This window comes from Paralichthys olivaceus, chromosome 18, assembly GCF_024713975.1.
Source record: "Paralichthys olivaceus isolate ysfri-2021 chromosome 18, ASM2471397v2, whole genome shotgun sequence".
In the NCBI taxonomy this organism is placed as follows: domain Eukaryota; kingdom Metazoa; phylum Chordata; class Actinopteri; order Pleuronectiformes; family Paralichthyidae; genus Paralichthys; species Paralichthys olivaceus.
Genome location: NC_091110.1, coordinates 18,381,753 through 18,404,214, shown reverse-complemented (window position 1 = coordinate 18,404,214; position 22,462 = coordinate 18,381,753). Strand labels below are relative to the sequence as shown.

Genomic DNA, 22,462 nt, shown 5'->3' with positions numbered 1-22,462 from the left:
CTCACGCCCCTGCAGCTCCTCCACATGAGACACGGCTCCTCTGCTGGAGTCGACACACACCGGGAACCTCACACTGTGTCAACACGTCCTCGGCATAAATATTAATCTCTCTCAGAATGATGTGACTGTGCTGCTTAAACAAGCAACGGAGGTTTGTGTTCATCTTGTTATTTTCTGCATCCTCCTGTCGTCTCCGCCCGACTGGTGACATCTTCTGTCCCCACACACACACACACACACACACACACACACACACACACACACACACACCTCCTCTCTCCCTCCATCCTGTAATTGCAGCCCAAAGGCCAAATCCAGACCACCAAGCTAATTAATTGAGAATAGGTCACACGGTAATTCCCAATAATCAATTTGGCTCTAACCCCATTTGGGCACAGATGTACAACAAATGAATGTTGTTTGGGAGACGGCAAAATGTGTTACCGCGAATAACAAAGGTAAATAATGCTTCTGTCTGCCAGAGTGTATTTATCAGTGTAATTTGGTGTGGACCAAAATAAAACTCTCAGAGTTCTTGTGCTCTCTGTTCTGAGATTCTAGTTGAAGCTTGTTTTATCCCAGTGGTCAGTAAAACTCTCACAGACGGAATGAAAAAAGGAACGAGTGGAAGAGAAAGAACAACATCCATGTTTGCATATGAGTGCACTTGAAGTTATCAGACACAGTCGGCGCTTGAAGAACTCCTTCAATTCCAAAACAGCTGCTGCACAAAACGGAAAACTTCAAGCTGAAGCATAATATTTTCAACATTCAAAGAGAAGCCCCTTAGATATCCAGCAAACACTTCATTCTCAGAGCGTCTTGTTTTGCACAAGCAATATACTTTTGGCCTTTCAACCAAAAATTCGCCTGCTAGCACACAGATTTCCAGAGTTTCCAGAGCAACAAAAAAATTCTGCAGTGCATTGGATTCTCGCGGCGTTCAAGAAAATGTACAGATTGTAAAAAAACGGAATACTTTGACTTGAAAAGGGAAATAAACTCCGTGGCGTTTTACCCAAGGACACTTTGGATTGCAGACTCTAGGAGCCGGGGATCGAACCACTGGACCTCCTGGTAAATGAATAACCCCTCTACCCTCTGATCCACAGCTGTGTGGGTTTTTTTTTTTTTTTTTTACCTTCGTGGGAAGATTACAGAGGTTTAACTTCTGGAGCTGCTGTTCCTCTGCAGTGATGCGCATTGATAGAACCAATATAACTGCAGCAACCATCCAAAGCCTGCAGCTGCACACACACACACACACACACACACACACACACACACACACACACACACAGACACACTTCAGAGTAAACAAAGAGAAGAAAGCACATCAACTGTTGGAGAGAACTGAGGAGTAGTATAAATACTTTATAAATACTTTGACAGTGAGTGTGATGACGATTTATAAAGCCTGTAAAAGTTTAGTCCACGTCCTCGAGCAGCAGCAGGTTTGTCACTTGTTTTATATCGTTCAGAGTTTCCTGAGGATTTTATTCACATTATAGTATTTGTATATTTATATTTAGTTATCACACATTTCAGCTTCTATAAATTATCGCTGAGGTCTTTAAATTGAATAATTGAATTACACGAAACAACCTGACTGTAAGTTGCAGGGAACATCTGGTAATATTCATTTGAGTTGTTTATAACTTTTATACTTATTGGTCCGATGTTTAATAAATCTCACAAACAGAAGGTCGTGTATTTTTCTGACATGCTGTAAATCTAATTTACTAGAAAGTAAATTCTGATTCAGTCACAGAGATTGATTCAGTTGCTGATGATTTATTTTCTAATGTGCAAGAATTAAGCAAGTGTGACTTCTAAACACACACAGATTTCAGGGTGTCTGATATTTATCTGAGATTATCGGCCCTGAACTGGGTCCGTGTCACTCCTCCGCGGCGTGTGAGACGCAGACTGAACGACCCGATCGCACTGTTTCTCTTTTCATGGTCACTTTAGCATCAGTGTGTTTCGCTCAGTGTGCCGCGGGAGCCTCGGGGCAGCAGAGTGAAACTGGTCTTTGCTTTCCAGGAGTTAATGCTGAGGCTAATGGAAGTGTTAGTCAAGACAACACAGAGGAGAACACTTTTCTATCTATTGGGAAAACGCCCTTTTAACTTTATCTCCGCTTCTGTTTGGTTAAATTGAGTCAAGCCGTGGCAGAGATAAAGCTTGTGACATTTCCAGGTCTTAACGCAGCCAGTTTTTGATTCGGCTTTATCTGATTTGCTCTTTATCGATTGGACGTCGATGGCAGTGACTGTTGTTTGTCGGTGGCCGGGATAAAAGGGCCAATCTGTTTATCTGGCATTTGAAAAAAAAAAAAAAAACCCGGCGGCAGACCGGCCTCAGAGATGGGCCGGGTTCAACATCTGGATCAGTGCTGCAGGATTCAGTGTGAAAATCCCGGTGTTACAGTAAAATCCCCCCCCCCCGCTCGTCTTCAGACCTCATTAGCAGGAGACTGCAGGTGTTCCACTCCAGTTGAGTGACGACCGATTTCATTAACTCCCTCAAGTGTCAATCTGCCCTCTAATATGACAGCGAGAGACAGGCCGACTGCTCACGTGCCCGGCGCCGCCCCGCATGTCACTCCACGCCGCTCTGGAATTCAGTAACCGGGACACGGATGCATCTGAGAAAATGCCATGGTTGGACCTGAGGTGATTAGGATGCGCGCTGGGTTGCACCACAGTTCACCTTGGGCATTTAACAGTTGTAGGCTCTGCTGTGGAACAACCACTGCCGATAATACAGTCGGACGAGGGCCACGACAAAGAGGATGAGGTGAAGGCTAAGAGGGGAGGCGGAGGAGAGGAAGACGACGCCGGGCCCGTTTCTTCCTCCTGTTTCCGTCTCTCGTGAACGCAGGCAGACACAGAGCCCTGCAGCGGTGACTTTGAAGCAGCGCCTTTGATTAAGGAGTTAATTAAAGGCAAGCTGCGCGCTAACAAGCAGATAAACGAGAGGAGCGAAGGAAGAGACAGTGAGAGGAAAAAGAAGGATCAAATATGGAGAGAAGAAGTCATACTGACAGTTTCTGAAGTGTCGTTTGTGTGATTGGCAAAGAAACAGAAAGCTCCAACACGTGTGGACGTTTTGTTTCCTGCTGCACGACGTGGTGTCGGCACAGATAAAGATTAACGACAGTGGGTGAAGAAAGACGCACGATCATTTATACATCTGGGATAAGAAGACTGATGCTTGCTTCAGTGTATGTGGGCGTAATTTATGACCTTGTTCTGTTTCTCTCTGTTTTCTTTTGTCTCCTCACCCTCCTCCCTGCTCCCCCTGTCCCCTCTGGGTCTTTACGTCTTTCTCAAACTGGACACTGCACCTCTACACCTGAATGTAATGTGGAGCTTCTCGTATTTTATCCAGATGTTCCACTCGCCAACAAATCTTGGACTTCACCCACAAAAGCCCCGCGACTGAAAACAAATTGGTTTTCGATCCGGAGTCGGAAATAACTACATAAAATACAACCAAATATATAGAACTTTAATATAGAAAACACAGATACACGTCTTTTCTACATTTTTATTTCTGTAAAAATAAGTTTTATCTTGGTGAATATCCCAAAATATGAATATGTCTTCGAAAGGACTTATCTGAAGAAGCTATTTGCTGATAATCACACAGACTCAAAATTTAAACTATTTCAACAACTCAAATGAACATGTAAAGTTTTATTTGTATTTATTTATTTACAAAGTATATATATATATATAATCAGTGTAGTATAAAATACATCCTAAAAACACACGGTCCTTTTCTTCCCAGCCTCTTCATCCTTTCCCTTATTTTTCTTCCTCATCTCCACCGTCATCCTCTTCCTCCCTTGCCCGTTCCTTCTCCTCGTGTAAAACATCATCGGATCCCATTTCGCCGCCGCCGCAGCTCCTCTCCCTGACCTCCTCTCGACCTCTTCATTTTGACTTTATTCCTCCCTCCATCACCTCCTTAAAAAGAATGTCATAAACAAGAAATATGAATCCGCAGTAAAAGTCCCTTAACGTCTCCGTCTCTTGTCTTTTCTCTCTCCCGGTCATCAGCCTGGGTTTTATAAGGGCGTGGCGGGCTCACAGGTGACCCTGTCCAGCCTGGTGAACCAGTCCCGGGCCATGCTGGAGGAGCAGGCTCGCCACCTGCTGACGGAGGTGGAGCGGCAGACCATGGTTTACTACGTGGAGGAGTACCGGGACGGGCACATCGGCGCGGAGCAGCTGGTCATGGCCTTGTTCGAGCTCCTCAACACTCATGCAAAAGTAAGAAGTTTGTCTGGGAAACAAAAAGGACCATGAGAGAATCGATTTTCTTTGCAGGAATCGGAGTTTGTGCACATTTTCCACGTTCGATTGCTTTGAGCTTTGAATTGATGATTCTCGAGTCTTTGTGAGATTCGTTCTCCGGGTTTTTTGTCGATTGTTTACAGCTGAGTTTTGTTTTTTCCTTCCGCCCAGGCTCTTAAAAGTCTCTTGGTTTTCTCACTGTCTGCAGAAGTTCACCTTATAAAAAGACAATAAATCAAAAGCATTTTATTTTCCACTTTCTCTCAATAGCACAGCTTGCCCTCAGATTCACTGTTCCTGGTTTAGTTCTTTATATTGTTCAGCAGTAGTTCATCTGAAATGAAAGTTAGATCGTGATAATTTAAATTTAGATCTTCCAACCCACTCAGTTTAATGAGTTAATCCAAAGTTGTTCTTCAAGTCACCATAAAAATACAGAATGTGACTGAAAAGTGTGCTTCAGATTTATTATAAAAGGCCGTAAATAGAACCATCCCTTCTTCTTCATTTAACTGTCCAACTTCTAAAGAGACATAAAAAGATATTAAACTGTTTCTCACACAAAAGAAGTTTAAATTATGAGGCTGTAAAGTTGGAACTGCCTCATTCCTCCTCTTTGAAGAACAACTACTGTGATCGAGGAATTGAGATTCATCTAGAGAACTGTGAAAAGGAGTGATGGTGGATCTCTGACGTTATTTAAGTTCAACCTTCTCAGTGACTGTCAGTTCAGTCTTTATTAAAAAATTAAATTTGATCCAGGTTTGTAAAGGATCAGTCTCGGAGCCCATCAGCTATCGACGGATTAGCCTCTCGGGCAACGGCCAAGAAGAGATGAGATAAGAAAAGACTTTATTGTACTAGCTTTCTCCAAAATAAAAGTACTACAGTACATAAAAGAGTACAGAGACTATAACAATATAGTATTAAGACCAAAAAAGTGTACAGAGTACACAGAGTACAGTACAATGTTGACCCTCGACTACAGATTCTACATATTCTACATATTCGTTTAATCCAACATTTTATTGTAAAGGAAAGTTTCAGTTTAAAATAGCTTTAAAGATTTGATACAAGAGAATTAGACATAAACCTTGAATCAGCCCTGGTTCAAGCTCTCTCCTCTCCCTCCCCTCAGTTCTCTCTGCTGTCCGAGGTGCGAAGCCTGGTCGCCCCGCAGGACCTGGAGTGTTTCGACGGGATGGTGCTACGACGGGAAATCCAGGCTCTGAAGGCGCGGCAGGGCAAAGCCGGAGCGACGGCCCTGCAGCCGGACACCCTGTCCATGGTGTCGTACCCAGATACCCTGACCTCATCCTCAGCCAGCTTCATGACCAACACCACCCTCAGCTCTGCACGGGTGGGCCGGCTTTAATTATCTCGCTCTCCTCATCATTTTTTTTCTTCACCTCTCGTTCTGGTTGAGTTTTTCCCACTGCTGCAGTCGTTTGAGGTTTTTCTCACACGTGTGAAGGCGAAGCGACAGTCGATGGGTGCACCTGAGTGTTGCTGTTTTCGTCCTTTCCCTCTTTGGCTGTGTGTGTGTGTGTGTGTGTGTGAGAAGGAGAACGAGGCCAGTGTGGTGTGTTTTCATGGGTTATAACAGATTCTGCTGCAGGAAAGATCTTTGTCTTTCTCCGTGTGGACTTCCTCGGGCTGAACCACGTTACGTTTCACTGCCTTCCTGCTGAGATTGAAAGCTCTGCTGATATTTGATGGGCTGTGTTTTTGTTCCCACTCCCCTCGTCTCCCCCTTTGTAGGAAAGGCTGCTCTGGCTCATAGATATGATGGAGGTAGGAACTGCTGAGTGCTTTCCAAACAAATCTGCAAACAAGAGCAAACTGTGGACAGTTGTTTAACACACACACACACACACACACACACACACACACACAATTTACCTCAATCCTTGGTTTTTGCTGTGAGTTTGTCTGAAGTGGTTTTTTCTTCCTTCTTATTTTTCTTCATTTTAAAAGGAGCAGTTGTGCTTTGACACAAAGTGATGTGTCGCTCCACGGTCTGAGGTGTTAAGAATCACGAAGCCAAACACTTGTTGTGTTTGTTACGACCTCTCCCTCGTCCTTTCTCTGCAGCTCCGGTTGTTCCACTCCGTCAGGATCAGATCACAGTTACAGAGAGAAAAGATCACACCTACAGCAGCTGGGGTGTTTTATCCTGAGGAATTTCATCTTTATCTGCTATCGCAAATTCCCAGAAAATAATAGATTCCAGGCTCATGTGCATGCACTCCAGTTGTATTGACTGACTCATTATGTGCACTGTGCTAATCAAGAAGGATTATTTACTTAACTTTGGTTAAATTGATTTGCTTTTCGACAAAAAAATGATTATATTGTGTTGCTCGCTCTGCAGAGTCTGTGCGTGTGAAAAAGTTGTAAGTGCTCCCTGTTCAGCTTCGAGGGCAAATGAAGCTGAAGTGACGCAGCTTTTGTTTTTGCTTCAGTTAAATCGAGGAAGACGTTTCTCTGAACTCGTCCATCACCCCCCCCCACCCCCGCCCCCGCTACCCGCCCTCGCTCTGAAACCCCGCACAGATCTCCCACAGATTACCTCCCCTCCACCACACCGGTGGGGCCGAGCTGCCAAATCCTGCTTTGAACTGAGCCGATGATTCTGTATCGATTTCTCAGCATGTGTGTTTTCAAGACCTGATAGCTGAGTGTGTGTGTGCGTGTGTGTGTGTGTGTGTGTGTGTGTGTGTGGGTGTGTGTGGGTGTTGGTGGGTGGGTTCGGTGCGTTATTGTATTTGCTTGCCTTTGAGGCTGGCGAGCGAATGTGAGCTGATATTGACGCCTTTTCTCAATCTCTATATTAACTCTCTCCTTTCTCCCCCTCCTCTGTTTTTCTTCACCGTCTCCCCCTCTTCACCTCTCCTTCTTCCTCTTCCTCTATTTCCCTCCTGCATCTCCCACAGAACGACAGCGTGGTGGAGACCAATGGGAAGGATCCTCCGGAGAGTCTGAACACTCTGCTGACCGACATCTCTCTGGTGAGCCCGGCCGGCCGGCCGCCGCTTTGGCCTGGGGGAGAAATAATGAGGGGTGGGGAGAAAATGTTAAAAAGGACAAATCAGAGACAGACGCACTCGAGACACGGCGAACCCGCAGGATTTGTCCTGAGGTAGAGTTTGCGACATCGAGAGATCTCATTTGCAGCAGCAGATGAGAGAGGGTCAAGGGAGGAAGCTTTTAGTCTGCCACAGAAATCATACCTTATTTTTTCTTTGGTGAATTTTTCTTTCATGCTCATTTGATGTCACCGTCTCAGTGTTTCTCTTCATCCCACTGTTCGGTTTGAGTTTTCTGCATTTTTTACAAGGAAACGCAGGATTCGGGTGAAATCAAACCAACAAGATTTTTCACATCAGCTGTTCTTGTCACTAAAACCAGTGGAGTGGTTCAATGTGTGTGTGTGTGTGTGATGCAGTTGTGAGAGTGAGAACGATGAGAAAACTGGGTTTGAACATTGACTTTAAATGTGCATGACAGGGTCTAACAATCTTGTGTTGTTGTCTTATTTATTTATATTTTTTCTTAAATACAGATTGTGTTAAGGGGCATTTCATCCAAATGACCAAAACCAATTTTTTTTTATTGACTTCCAGTGGTAATGTGTCTGTAACGCACACAGGACTGGAAACGATATCTTAAAAATCATTTCTACATCAATAACTTTTTCCAAATTGACTGTTCAGTGTTGTAGATTGAACTCCAGTCACTTCCTCTGGTTTGGAGTTGCAGCAGCAGCCCAGATGTTTTCAAATTAAACCAAACGAAAGATTTTTATCTGAACTTCAGCAGATCTGACTTTAGGCTGTGGTTGAAACTGTGTCAATGGTTGAATTGAATCGTTATTATTGATTGATTCGATTTCAGCCCCATGATGCACATGGTCAGGGTTTCTAATGCAGTATAATGTGCTACACTTCATTGTTACACCTCTAATCAATGATGATGAATATATCCTCTCACTTCAGGATGATGTTCAGTCCACCACTGCAGAATCTCCCCCCTCCTTCAAGCCTCCGCCCCCACCGGGGGTGCAGAGGCGCCCGAGCAGACGAGATCAGCTCAACAAGTGCCCCTCGTCCGAATCCTCCCACTCGGGCTTGTACTTCACGGCCCCGCCCTCCCACATCCATAGCAGAGAGTCAGGACACGCCCCCGCCTCACCCGCACTCCGCCACAAACGAGAGCCCGCCAGGGACCCGTCTCAGGATTACGCGGCCGTCAGAAAGCGAGATCATTCGCTACCTTCCAAGAAGGAGCAGATAGCAGCTGCTCAGTTGTCCGTGGTCGCCCGGCACAACATTGGCCCTTTTCCCAGAGTGCAGTCCCCCAACAGAAGCACCAAACCCGCTGCCCCCTCCCCTTCTCCTCCGCCTCCACCTCCACTCCCTGCTCCTCATCCGCCCCCATCTCTGCCCCTTAAACCCGTGTCCTTGTCCAAAGCCTCCCCCGCCTCCTCTCCTGCCTCTAAACAGCAGTTTGTTACAGTGGAGGTTCACAGGCCCAATGCAGAGCCTGACGTCAACGAAGTGCGGCCGCTGCCACAAGCTCGAGGTGAGGAACGTGGACCGCGGGAGGTCACGTGCACAAACCCCCCACAGCTAATAATTCCATTATTGATTCAAGTGTTCATTAGTTGACACTCTAATTACACTATATTATATATTTAGTGCAACAAAGGGTATCATTTTACCTGATACCCTTTTTTTTTTTTTGCTTCATGAGAATATTTTTGCCTGGAGACATTTTTTTTTCCTCCAGTGAATCCAGCATCAGAATCGATAGTGCGAGACCCTCGTCACTCACCAGTTTACCGGAGTGTTACGAGGACAGACAACCGGCTCCTGCTAGAGAGGCAGACCCACTTTTTATCAGTGCACATGCTGACTGAGCTGAAAACATGTCGACGAGAATACAGAACCATTGAAGTACAACATTTTATCGTCTGTGAACGAATCTCTCCTTTCAAAAATATTTGTAGTTTATCTCTTGGTTGTAAAACGTGGGGATTCATTCACAGCCTGGTACATGTTGATCGTCACTTCCTGCTCAAAAAATGTGTTAATGTGCAGTTTCAGTTGTAGCTTCATAAAAACATATTTACAATCTCTCTCGAATACGTATTTACAGATGCTCTTAATTAACCCGAACATTAAACCGTGGCCCCTAATTGGATAAATGTAAATAACTTTTCAATCTTGTGTTAAATCTTCAAATCTGCTTTAATTTAAAAAAAAAATTACAAATCCAAAAAGCTTAAACCAGCTCATCCCTCTGCTTATGTCTCTTTAACTATTTGCTGTGTAATCGCTCTATCGTCCATAAAGTTGTTACCATCCATGCAGTCAGATCTCAGTCTCAGCTGCAGTAAGTAGTAGTTTTTGTGTAATCCCACTAACAGACGGACAAAGCACGTCCTCTTTGGCGGAGGTAATAAAAGTTTTGTCTTGTTTACACACAGAAAGATTTGAAGGTAAGAACAGTCCTGACGTCATGTCTTCCCCTCAGGTGGCGCCCTGTCTCAGCTGTCAGACAGTGGCCAGACCCTCAGTGAGGACAGTGGCGTGGACATAGCTGAGTCAGCACACGTCAGCAAAGACAGCAGCCCCCATTCCTCACGCACTCGCCTCCCCCGTGACACCCAGGGAGGCGGGGGGAGCAACCCCTCCAAACCGGTGAGGGGCTGGGGGGGGGTATCAGAACAACGTGAAGAACGTTCTCAGTCGACCTCGGTGTCTTTGCAGTGTTGTATTTCTGTCTTTGTGAGGACTGATCCGAGTCGTAGACCTTGAGGGGGGCATTATTTGGAACGAGGATTTGCAGAGCGAGGACAACAGATTTGAAAAATGAAGACGTTTGTGAGAAATCGGAAACATTTCTGGAACCATAAGACCTCTTCGGAAATTGAGGGCATTTGTCTTAAAGAGCGAACGTGTTTGATAATTGAAGACCTTTTGGGAAAATTAGATTTTGAAAAGTGGGGGCGTTTGTTGAGACAAGGACGTATTTGGAAAGTGTCGACATCGTGTCCGATCCTTCCGAGCCTTTCAGAGGGTGAGGTTGGTTTTAATGTTAGAGCTGCAGAGTAGAACTTCTCTCTCCTTCTTCAGTGAGTAATAAACTATATCACAAGTACAAATCCGCAAGATGGCAGCGCCTCATATCCGAGATATTTTGGCTTCACTTCTGGATCGTGGGAGGAAGTAGAGACGAACTGTCAAGTTTTGTATTTTTTATTTAGCACATTTAAAACTTTATATATATATTTATACACTGATTGGCTGGAAAAAGCATTCGATGAACTTGTTTTGAAGGAGCTTGAAAGTCCTGCGCTGAAGTTTCAAGGACAGAATTAGTTGTCAGTAAATAACTTAAGTGGGAATCAGTCCTCACAAGCATAGAAGTACAACTGTGTGTGTGTGTGTGTGTGTTCGATGTGTTGCTGATCTTTTCCACCACAGTCCTAACTGATCTCTTCTCTCCTCCGTCTGTTTGCTCTCAGTTTGTTTCCTTTGTTTCACTCACTGTTTGTTTTTTATTTCTCACTCATGTCATTCACTCGATCACACGCCATCGTTTACTTTCATCGCTCAAAGAGAGCGGCGCAAATCAAACTCTCAAATCAGTCTCGAATGATGGTGGTGGGTGGTGGGGTGTGGGGGCTAGAACGGCAGGAGTATCCAGACTGTTTACGACGAGAGGGCCGTTAGGATCGATGTCTGTTTTAGGGCTGAATTGCCGGGCAGGAGAAGTGAGGGCTGAATGGACTTTATATGGTGAAATAAGCTCCGTTTTACTGCCAGAGAGCAAAGCGTTTACCTTCTGTTTGCTCCGGAGCGTCAAGCGAGACGTGGAGAAAAAAAAGAGCCAAATGATGTGCTCATAAAAACTTGACTGAATAAGACATTTGTTTCAGCTTTTATTTCCCACTCATTCTGAAGTCAGCAAAAATAAATGCCAGTTTATTGTTTGGCTAAACAAGCATCGCGCTCCATTAGCTCCTGGAGCTGAAGCTGCCTCTAAATTAAGATGGTGCATAGACTGCAGCATGTGAAAGAGGCGTCCTTCGTGGGCCACGTAGACTCTAACGACTGAAATGTGAAGGTCTGTTGGAACAGTTTCATAGATACCTTGTTAGAAACCAGTAAATTGGCGTTATCTGTGAATACACTTGGTTCATGATTAAGTATAAATGATGTTCCCCTGGTGTTATATAACTTGTCGTATCCCTCACCTTAGCCGGGGCTGCTGGAGCCCACCTCAACGCTAGTGCGGGTGGCAAAGAGCGCCAGCACCCTGGGTATCGCCATCGAAGGTGGAGCCAACACTCGCCAGCCGCTGCCACGAATTGTCACTATACAGGTGAGTCGAGTAGAAAAGGAAAATGAAGCTTCACCTTTAATAAATCTGCTTCAGTTTGATGGATATTAATACTCTCCTGCGTGTGGGTTTGATTCCCCTGCGATGGCTCCACACGCTCACCTTCCAGGTGGGATTCGATGTCCTTCAAGGCGTCACGCGGTTTCACGCTGCAGCTGAACTCACGCTGAGATTCAGGCTGACACAAAGATGATTCCCCCTTTAATGGCCTTCATGAAAAGGCTTGAGTGCCTGGAGCCTGTGGCAGGTCACCGCAGTTATTATTTCAGTACCAGGCAGTTGGTATAATGTGCATGTTGATATTTGGGAATGAAGGCAGGAGGCACTCTGAGAGGTTAGAAAGCCTTTTTACATAAAAGCCGAAGTTTGTGTTTATAATTTAACATCGATGCTCAGAGGAATCACACGAGCTACATTTGTGTTTTTAGAAATACTGGAAATTCAAATCTCCCGACTGTGCAAAGTGCAATCTGAAATATTGAAAGCCAAACTAGACCTGACGTGTTAGTGCCCCCCTGAAAGGATTCTGTTGCTGTTGCTGTGCACGCACATATCTGTATCCCGTGCCTGTTTTTTGCAAGTCAACAAAGCCCTGCATCGGATCAGGACTATCTGTTGCACTAATGATTTCCTGAACACAGAGAAGCAGGAGTTACAATTTAAAGATCAGAGGCAGACCCTGAGTCCACATTGTGTTCAAAGCTGTCGCTCAACCTCCGACTCTGCAGAGGTGGTGATTGAAATAAAAGGAGGCTTGCTCTGCTGATTGCAGGGGGAGGGATGGAAAGGGCTGGAAATCAGCACATTCATAATCAAAGAGTGGGCTGGAGGAAAGGAAAGCAAGCGTGAGGGAAGGATGCAAAGGAGGCAAGAGCGTTACCAAGGAGAGGAGGGAGGAGGTTTAAGGTGTAGCTGCAGCACTCGAGTGTTCGGTGAAGGTCGTTGTTTGGACGTGTTTTTAATCCCGAACTGCTGATGATAGAAATCTCCACAAACAAACGCAGGACCTCAGACTCTCGCTCCATTTCAGACGTATATTCATCTGAAGTGCACGTTTGTTTTTGTGTCTCCTTAAACCAACGCAATGCAAGTTTCACTCTACGAGTTGCGATCCGAGGCTCTTCATGCACACGTCTGTCCACGGGATGACAAGCTGACAAAGAAGAGACTGATTATTTTAAGGTATAAAAAACGACTGGTTTGCTTTAAATGAGGACACAGCTTTGTTATTTTATATGAAAGACGCTTGCTGGCTCTGCAGGAGAATATTTCTCAGCTCCCTTCACCTTCCTGATAACAAAGCAGCGAAGCAAAGTCACAAACTTTAGGATGAAATGGAAAATACAAAAAGCGTTCCCAGTGGTCCAGTCTCCTGCTCAGCTCTTCAAGAGAATCGATGGATTAAAGTGTCTGTCAGCTACAGTTTTAAATCGTAATATTCCTTTTGTGTAAAGGATTCTATCATAAATCAACAACATATTGTTGCAGCGCACAAAGGCTTACTTTTGAAAATCAGTTCTGCAACTACATGCACGTTAACTTGATTTTTACCTCGATACGCAATCATGACACAACCTCGCTTCAGCCCAGTCTGATATCGAACATCAGTTCAGAGTTGTCGCCACTGGATTGGTGCAATCGTCCTTTTCAACATCACAGTCGAACACTGCGTGAGACTAATACAAATACAACTGGTTGCAATGAAGATTTTGTGGAATGAATTCAGTGCTTTCTCTTCCGTTCTCCTGCTGGTGGAAAATAAAGTTGAAACGTTAATCAGGTTAAATTATTCATGGATCTCTAATTACAGATCCATGTTTGTTTTTAATTGCAAAGATTTCACCCAAACTTTGCTTTGTGTGGATCCCGACACCATCGATCATTAGCGGAGACGGAGCCACGAGTTACACGACACCGCTGCTGCGTCCCTGAACAATAACACTGCGTGGCTTCACCGTTATTTAAAGACATTAATAACATGGCCGCCTCCAGGTCACTTGTTAGAGAAGCGGTGGGCGATTTTCTGAGCACTTTTCAAGGTGGAAAAATAAGCCGTTAAAACTTTGCTCTGACACCTGGGAAACACTAACTCAGTGTTATTAGGCCCTTGAGCAAGGCACACGACCTCAAGTACTTCTCCCAGTCAGGACCAATCAGAGTGACACATTTTCTTTGCAGGGGGAGTTGTTGGTTTTGTTTCTGGCTTTCTGACGATGCCCCGAACGACAGCGCGTCTCTGCTGTATCGGAAGCGAGCACAGAGTTACAACAAACCCGCGGCGCCCGCGTTCCCTATCTCTGTGGGGCACGAGATCTCTCACCTCAGGTCGCCTCAATCACTGCCGCGGAAGATGAAGCACAAATGAGTGAGCCGCCGCCAGCTAGTCAACCATTATCAGTCCCCATCTCCCCTCCTGAGGCGACAGGCCGTTATCATCGCCATCTTCCCATCACGACGCTCCACTAGCTCAGGGTAATTGTTGTAGGCTCAGTAAATAAGAGAGGAGATGATACTGCTGCTGTCGTAGTGGCACATAATGAGGTCAGCTGCAAGAGTCAAGAGGAGGAGGAACATGAAACTGACGACGAGGATTTTATTCAGCAAGTTTTTAATGATTTTTGATTTAAATGAAGTTTATGGGAATTTCTGTAACAAGATGACACCTGATACGGTTCAATATTAATTCTCCTTTTAACTCTGCTTTGGTCTCAACCAGCTCCTGAGCTTCAGAATGTTTTACTTTCTTTAGGTAGTTTCTAACTTTGTGTGTCTATATCAAAAAAAAAAAAGAAAAACAGCAGAACTCATCTTTATTCTCTCTGTTTTAAATATCATAAGATGCTTCATTTTTTCTTTCCTCGTCTGTGTCACATAGTTTTTTTGTGAATGTTAAAGTTCTGCAAAGTTAGCTCCTCTTCCCCACAGAAAACATACGCTATTAAAAAACACACTTTACTATGACGTAAATCATCCACTGCAGAGCCGTGCAGAGCAAATGAAAGTCTGGTCTGACTGTGATGAAAGATGCCGAGGCTGCCTGATGTCTGCTGCTGGAGAGGAGCAAAGATCACGACGTCCTCTGGATCAAATATGACTTTAATGGTGATGTCAGGTGTCCTGAGGATTTATTTTGTCCACAGCAGAGTAGTCTTAGACGTTTAGACAGAAGCAAACACCTTCATTTCAATTCATTCAGTTCAGACTCTGTCACCCGGCTGCTGAAATTGATGGCGTTCCGAAGTTTTACTCATCCATCTGGGATTTATCGGGCCGAGATGTGTTGCTTCATTCCGGACTCCTCTAATGTCTGAGGCTTAACAAACGAGACCCGAGCCGTCCTGCGTTTCTGAGAAGATTCACAGTGTCGGCAGACGACGTTTTTCTCATCACAGATGAAATGTGTGAGGGGGGAGTGGTCAGAAGGAAGCTCCTCATTTGGTGCATCGCCCACTTCGTCTTCTGTCAGTGAGCGCTGAGGGTGAGACCTGATGTGTGTGTGCATTTATATAAATGTGCACAGTGTGTCTCTCTTTCTTCGTGCTAATGAGACACCTGTCACCTTTATCGCACAATGTTGAAGTTGTGTTTGATCACAGAACACAAACCGAACCCTGAACAATGTTTGCCGTAAACACTAAGTGTCTCTGTCTTCCTCTTCTCCTCAGAGAGGAGGCTCCGCTCATAACTGTGGCCAGCTGAAGGTGGGTCAGGTGATCCTGGAGGTGAACGGGGTTTCCATGAGGGGCCGCGAGCACAGGGAGGCGGCGCGCATCATCGCCGAGGCCTTCAAGACCAAAGAGAGGGACCACGTGGACTTCCTGGTGACCGAGTTCAACGTGGCGCTATAGCGGAGCCAGAGGAGGAGAGAGAGAGAGAGAGAGAGAGAGCAGCAGCGAGGGAGGAGGAGCTGTTCGTGGAGAAGATAAGGCCGTGATATTCCAGCGTCTGTTGATTTTAATGGCACAACTCGTTAAGATAGACGTAAACAAACCACCACCTCATCTCCGAGCCCTTCTCTTTTCCCATTCAACTCCTGAGTCATGATACTCTCATTTAAAAGCGATTATCTCCACTGTGAACTTTGTTCAGGATTCTCCTCAACATGTTACCTCCCCACTGTGAGACCTTATGCACTACTATGGGAAATAACGAAACCTGTACCTTCTTGATTGTGTTGAAACTCGTTGGATTAACTTGTGAAAACAACCGGAAGTTCTCGTAGCACTCCCTCGTTCCCACGGTTTCATTTGATTTGTTTCCTGCTTCTGTCTGGGAGACGGCTGCAGATCCAAGACTGTTTCGTGCTCATTGCAAGCGTTGGGTTTGTATATGTAAAAATGAACAAATGTAGATACAGATGCATATATAATGTACACATAAAGATACTCCTATATGAATTATAAATCTGTAACCTCTGTTGCATCAACATATAATAATATATTTCAGAGAAGATAATTCAGGCCTTCCATATACACATTTTGCAGCGATGCTTTGCCTGTGGGTCATGTCGGGCTGAAAGTAACACGCTCGTATTTATATTTATACGATCAGACAAAGAACTTCACGTACATCAGCTATCATACGAAGATGCTTCGCTTTCTGTTTCCCCTTCATCATTCGTAGACTCCAGCAACACTGAACCTGCTCAATTTGAAGACGTCACTTTCTTTATTTTTTATCACTGAACTAAATGAATTAAACAATCATTTGACCTCTGTGACAGAAACATTGCAGAATAAAAGTTACCCTGAGTTTTGCCACTTGAACGCTCAACGTGAAGCAGCAGCAGAAAATATTCAGTTTGCATTTGCAAGTTACTTAATGGAGCCCTGATATAAAGGTTCAATTATAAAACCTTGAATCCACCAGATGAAGTTTATGTATTTGAATATGCCTACATTTTTTTAAATCAAGATTTATTCATTAATTATTCTTTGGGAAAATTGGTGAAAATGTCGAACAAATGACCATGTCCCGTCCGTTCCGTTGTTTTTGTGTCATCCTGCTCACAAACAAACCTGAACGTTGGATCCTGCCCCAAAAATGTACAAATACAATGCAAGGAGAAAAAATACACTGTCAACAAAAAGTAGAACTAAAAGTCAGGCTTGATTTCATGAAACTTCAATCGAGGGTTATCACACACAAGGCTGTCGTGTTCAGATAAATTCGCTCCGGAGAGATTTCTCGCCACTTTATGTGCGAGGTTTTCTCAGAGAACATAAACTGCCTGAGTTTCTCCCTCAGACCAGGCAACTTTACTCCTGCTGCTCCCCGTGCTGAATAACAATTGATGATTTTATTTTGTAATTTCATCATTTAATTATTCCCACCCTGGGGGGGCCTCGATGAAGCCAACGCTCGGCGCAGCGATTACTTCCCGAGAAGGGAGTAATGAGACGTTTAGAGGACGACACCGCCAAAGATTTTAGAGACACTCCTCCACACATGCTCACTCATGGAACACGTGTGTGTGTGTGTGTGTGTGTGTGTGTGTGTGTGTGTGTGTGCACATATATTATCCATTTATAGAAAAGCAATTAGGAGATAAGCAATCAGGTAGAGTGAGGGATGGAGAGAGAGAGGAAGACAGAGGAGGATGAGAGAGTGAGTCAAGAATCAAACGGGAAGTTGTTGTTGTTGTGGAGATGATTTGCTTCCTCTCAGGAAGCAGGCGAGCGCGGAGAGGGGGCGCACGGCGAAACATCGTCCGTGTGTCAATCTCACGTACTCACGTCAGGCTGCAGGTGGAGATATGTGGAGTAACTGGAGTCATTCGTCAAGTGTGTGTGTTGAGAATGAGCGGGTTAATGGGTGAAACAGTGTGTTCAGAAGAAGGAGGCGGCAAATAACACAAATGCAAATGTCATGAAGGGAGCTGCAGAACGAGACGCTCAGAGGGAGGGTGGTGGGGGGGGGGGGGGGCTGTCGTCTGGCAGTCCGAGGCCTGTGAAGAAGGTCAACAGGGCAGCTCTGTGAGAAACTGCCTTCACACTCTTCAGACGTTCTGCTGACAACTGAGAGAATTTTGTTTTTACACCATATCTGCTGTGTTCCTTCAAAATGTCACCTCTCTAATGCACAGAAAAAACTATGTGAGGTCATCCCAGTACGTCTGTGCACGTGAGGCCCAACCATGATCTGGAGATAGACTTATTTTAAATGCATTCATTTCATATCAGGCAAAAAAAAAACCTGATGATGTTAGTCCGTCTCTCAATTTCTTTTAATCTGTATGAATTGATTTTGGTCTGATTTTGTCGTCATTCTCTGATTCGCGTTGACTCTTTTTTCTGTCCCAGTGGTGAATCCATCCTCCTTTTAGCTCAGTTTTGTTCTCCACCAGCTCGTAAGAAAGATATTTGGCTGTTTAGCTTTGTTCGTCTGGAGCGGCACAGGTCGCGTTCAGCCGGTTTATCTGGGCCTGTTTACTGACTCCAGCTGCCTGCTGCTGCTGGCATTGGCGTTGATGAGGGGGCTGAGACTGGTGCACGCACAGATGGTCCGTCCGTGCAAGAAGTGAAGTAGTGAAACGTTCCTCTGCAGAGAAGCGTTCGCTCTCACTACAGGGCAAATCATTATAAAACCATTATGATACCAATATGCCAAGGTGCATGCACACCTGGCTTTGAAATGGAAAGGCAGATGGATCTATTGCATGTTACACACAAAATGAGGTGCCTCTTTTGTTATCCTTCAGCAGTAATGGATTCGGATGCAGATTATTGATGCGAAAATGCAGAATCTGAACGTGAGGGACAAGATTTCAGGGCTGGAGATAAATACATCAGCTATTGGCTTTTTCATTTGTCTTCATTCATATGCAGATAGCTGTTAATATGAGCGATTGTTAAAAGCGTGCGGCAAATGGAAGATGTTGTCTTGGCCTGTCTCCAGCAGAAGCCCCAAAATATTGGTTGCTGCCTCTAGAGGCTGAGTTTGGATTCATCCCTAATGCACTGAGCACTTCAAATAGAGCGTTAACATGTTTAGAACAGAGCCCGTATCGTCTGCTCAGGCAAAAAGCAAAGCAAAGTTTCAGCATTTACGATGAAACGCTTTTTGTGTCCCTGAGCTTAATGAATCATGCATAAACGTGCAAAGACAAAAGGAACAAGGAGAATATCAGAAGCAACCCAGAGTTTCTGGTGAGATTTTAGATCCGTCAGAGGCTGAACACGAACACAGAGACACAGGACTGCTCACATGGTTGGTGTGACTGGTTCAGTCTTGACCCTGCGCCTGTAAATCATATTTAATATGTGAGACTTTAACGGTTAATCCTGCCGCAGGGTTTATAAAACACATTTGTCCGTGGCTTTCATTAACAAGTCAACAGGCTCAGCCAGTTTATGTAGAGGCTCTTATTCATATATGCAAATAGTTTGTTGATTTCCATGGTTTCTGAATACGACCATTAACATGATTAGAAAAACTGTTTGCATATTCAGCACATGTTACAAACAAATGAGGAAACCAAAGTGCTCACAGCAACAACAGGAGAGCAAACTTAAAATTCATGACGCAACAGTGTGTGTGTGTGTGTGTGTGTGTGTGTGCGTGTGTGTGTGTGTGTGTGTGTGTGTGTGTGTGTGTGGCAGATGGGAGCAGGAGTGTGTCTGAGTGGAAATACTCTCTGGAAGAACAAGATAATCAAGAAAGAATCACGGCCACACAGGTTTTTTAAAACATCACACAAGGCAAACAGGGAGAAGGTCCATGTGATGAATAAATCTGTCCAGTGAAAACAAACTGTTTCCCCAAAAGTCAGATTTGTTTCAAGGCCTTTCATATTAACTAAAGAATAAAAAGCCTCAGAGATACTTTTGGTCACAAATGAGAAACAGATTATTATTTGAACTAGAAAGTCACAGTGAACAACTCGTAAAACTGCATTTAAAGTCAAGATCCAGATTTTTATTTGGGAATTCCACACACTCATAAATATCAGTCCCCTCATCATGCCTGACTTTTATTTTTTAAGATCCATGAATTATTCTGTGAGGAAAAGGTGAAAAAAGTGTAAAATCCTAAAGAAATTCTGAACAATCACGGATGAAATGTTCTTTTACATTACATTTCCCTGAGAATCACTGATTCAATCCCTGCGACTGCTCCATGTGTCCATCAATGCCAAAGTTCCCATAAGCAAGACACTGACCCGTCCGTGCTGCTGGTTCCCTGCTCAGGTGAAATGTAGATAAGTGCAAACACGTCTCAGAGAAAGTGTGAAAAATCGATGACTGTGAAGTTCTTCAGGATGTCGACAGCCATTGTTCCATTAACCCCACAGTTACTGATTGAGAATCGTTAGGAATCAGAAACTTTCCTTGACTCGACGCCACAAAGACAAGGCGTCTCGTGGACGTGCGTCGATGGCGGCTCGGCCCTCTTCTCTTTGACCCAATATTAAAGCGCCATCCAGGAGGGAGGGATGATGGAGGGAGGCGATGGAAGCTGCTGACAGTCTCATTAATCAGACGCCAACACAGAGAGGCGGCGGCCTCGGCTCCAACATGAGACACAACGGCTCAGACATTGACTTGTCCTGCGAGTCCCACAGCAGCCATCAGCACCTGTTGACCCCATTCATAATGTTTATTTCCCTGAGTGTGCCTCCTGCTTTATTAGCCTCACCACTTCATTTCGTCCGACTCCTTTTGCTTTGGGTTTCACTCAGTCCTTCAGCTGCTCCGTCCTCTTGCCTGCTCCCTCCGCATTTTAATGAGTGTTGTACAATGACATGCTGTTTATACAGAAAGTGTGTTTAATTTTTCAATAAAGATACCTGCACAAAAACTGGCAACTCGTCTGCTGTTATTTCGAAGGGAGGGGATTCTCGCTGATGCATTGTGCTGCACAGCTAAAATCCTGGTGTGTCTGGGTCAGAGAAGGGAAATCAACCTCATGCAATGATTTTTAAATCGGATTTTATCACCCAACGTCAGTGACGTCCAGAAAATCTGATGAAAAACCTTTGCAGAAGGACAGAGGCTCTTTTAGCAGCCAATTAATGTTGGTAATGTTTTTTTTTGGCATCATTTTGTCTCTTTTCATTTATAAATGTCTCCTGTTCTTTCTTCATTTCTGTTTATTGCTGTTTTTTCTGTTATCAGAGCAGCAATAAAAACAACAGATGTTATTAATTTAACATTTACTTGATTACTGGGATGAAAAACTTGACTCATGCATCATCTGGTTTCAGCCTCTCAAATGTAAATGCTTTAAATAATTGCTAATGTAATGTCTGGTTGGATAAAAAAGCAAAATATTGACTTTCCTTTTTATAGTAGGAAATGGTAATGGGCACACAAACCCCATACATTAATAGGAAATTAAAATATTGATTGGAATTCACATGCAAGAGATTGGGTTGCTAATTTTCTGTTTGTCATATTTCTGTTTTTTTAACATCAGAAAACATCTCCTATATGATTCTGTGTGATGCACAATGAGTCTGCAGCGCACTCTTTTTATTTTCCTGAATGCAGTGTTCATGCACAGGCTGCCTCCCCTGACAGATCTGCTTACGATAGCTTGACTCGGTGCCAGTGAGCATATGAAGCTCTGACATTACGCTCTGTGAATACCAACCAGACTCCACTGGAGTTTGAAATCATCTCTTTCTGTAGTGGAGGCAAACGTGTGATTGAGATGGAACTTCACTGACTGTTAACATGATGCTCAAATACATCATGGGAGACACTCGACACATTCCTACTGTACATGGCCTCAAGTATGTTGAGGCCATGACAGTGCATGTAACTTGATTTATTTTGAATGTACCTGCTGAGTTACTTCAGTGTTTCATCATGAGACTGATGTTTGCTGCAGATGAAGATGTGCAGATCAATGACCTTCAGATACTGTGAACTCTGTTGTTCTCTGTGTTACTGTAATGGAGAGAATTCATCTATTGGGATAGATAAGCCTTTAAGTCAGGGTGACTTTTGTACAAAAAGAGTCTCGTCTCTCTTTACATTCTCAACCGCTGCGCTTATCATAAAAATTATTCAAGTGTGCAAGAGACTTTTAATGACCCGAGGGTGACGTTTTGTAGAACGTCGTTTCACGTTTATAATTTAAAACTGTCTGTGCTTTTAATTTGGAATTTAAAGACTTTTACAATATTATCCACATCACACAAAAGTGTAATTATAGCACATCTATCATGTCTTTTAAAGGCCGATCAGTGTGTGAGCCCACCCTCTTGCACACTACGTGACCAAAGGTATGTGGACACCTGAGCATTACACCTATATGTCTTGTTGCACGTGAGCATTGATCTGCTGTAAGAAGCCTCTAGTCTTTCTATGTGATGCCTCCTGTTCAGCCTGAAGCGCATTAGTGACGTAAGCCACTGATATTGTATGATAACTTACTGGTAAATGATAAACACCAGATAAATACTGATAAATACTGATAGAAACCAGATAAATACTGATGAATACTGATAGAAACCAGATAAATACTGATAGAAACCAGATAAATACTGATAGAAACCAGATAAATACTAATAAAAAACTAAATTAAAATAGAAAAACTTAGAAACATTTGTAAATTATAACCTAATTTATTTTGTTTAATCCAAACGACTCATTTTATCTAAATATTTTCACACTGAAAAGTAAATAAACACTTTTAATCAAACTATGTGGAATAAGTTGTGAAATGACGTCATCTAGCGTCCACTCCTTCAACTACATCCTCAGCGCTGTAAGTCCCGCCCCTGAGCCCCGCTCGTA

General features: G+C 44.0%; 1 protein-coding gene across 3 annotated transcripts in view; it reads left to right on the top strand.

The window, feature by feature from the left end:
* whrna (whirlin a) overlaps positions 1-16,115 on the top strand; it is a 75,787-nt gene extending 59,672 nt beyond the window's left edge. Inside the window, exons 6-12 of one of the 3 annotated variants that reach the window (XM_069514002.1) lie at positions 4,071-4,283; positions 5,446-5,667; positions 7,244-7,318; positions 8,306-8,891; positions 9,846-10,012; positions 11,577-11,699; positions 15,383-16,115. In XM_069514002.1, the coding sequence (XP_069370103.1) occupies positions 4,071-4,283; positions 5,446-5,667; positions 7,244-7,318; positions 8,306-8,891; positions 9,846-10,012; positions 11,577-11,699; positions 15,383-15,565 (1,569 nt within the window). In that variant the 3' untranslated portion in view covers positions 15,566-16,115. The remainder of the gene's footprint in view (positions 1-4,070; positions 4,284-5,445; positions 5,668-7,243; positions 7,319-8,305; positions 8,892-9,845; positions 10,013-11,576; positions 11,700-15,382) is intronic. The other 2 variants (XM_069514001.1, XM_069514003.1) reach the window with 2 other exon arrangements.
* Positions 16,116-22,462: the final 6,347 nt, after the last annotated feature.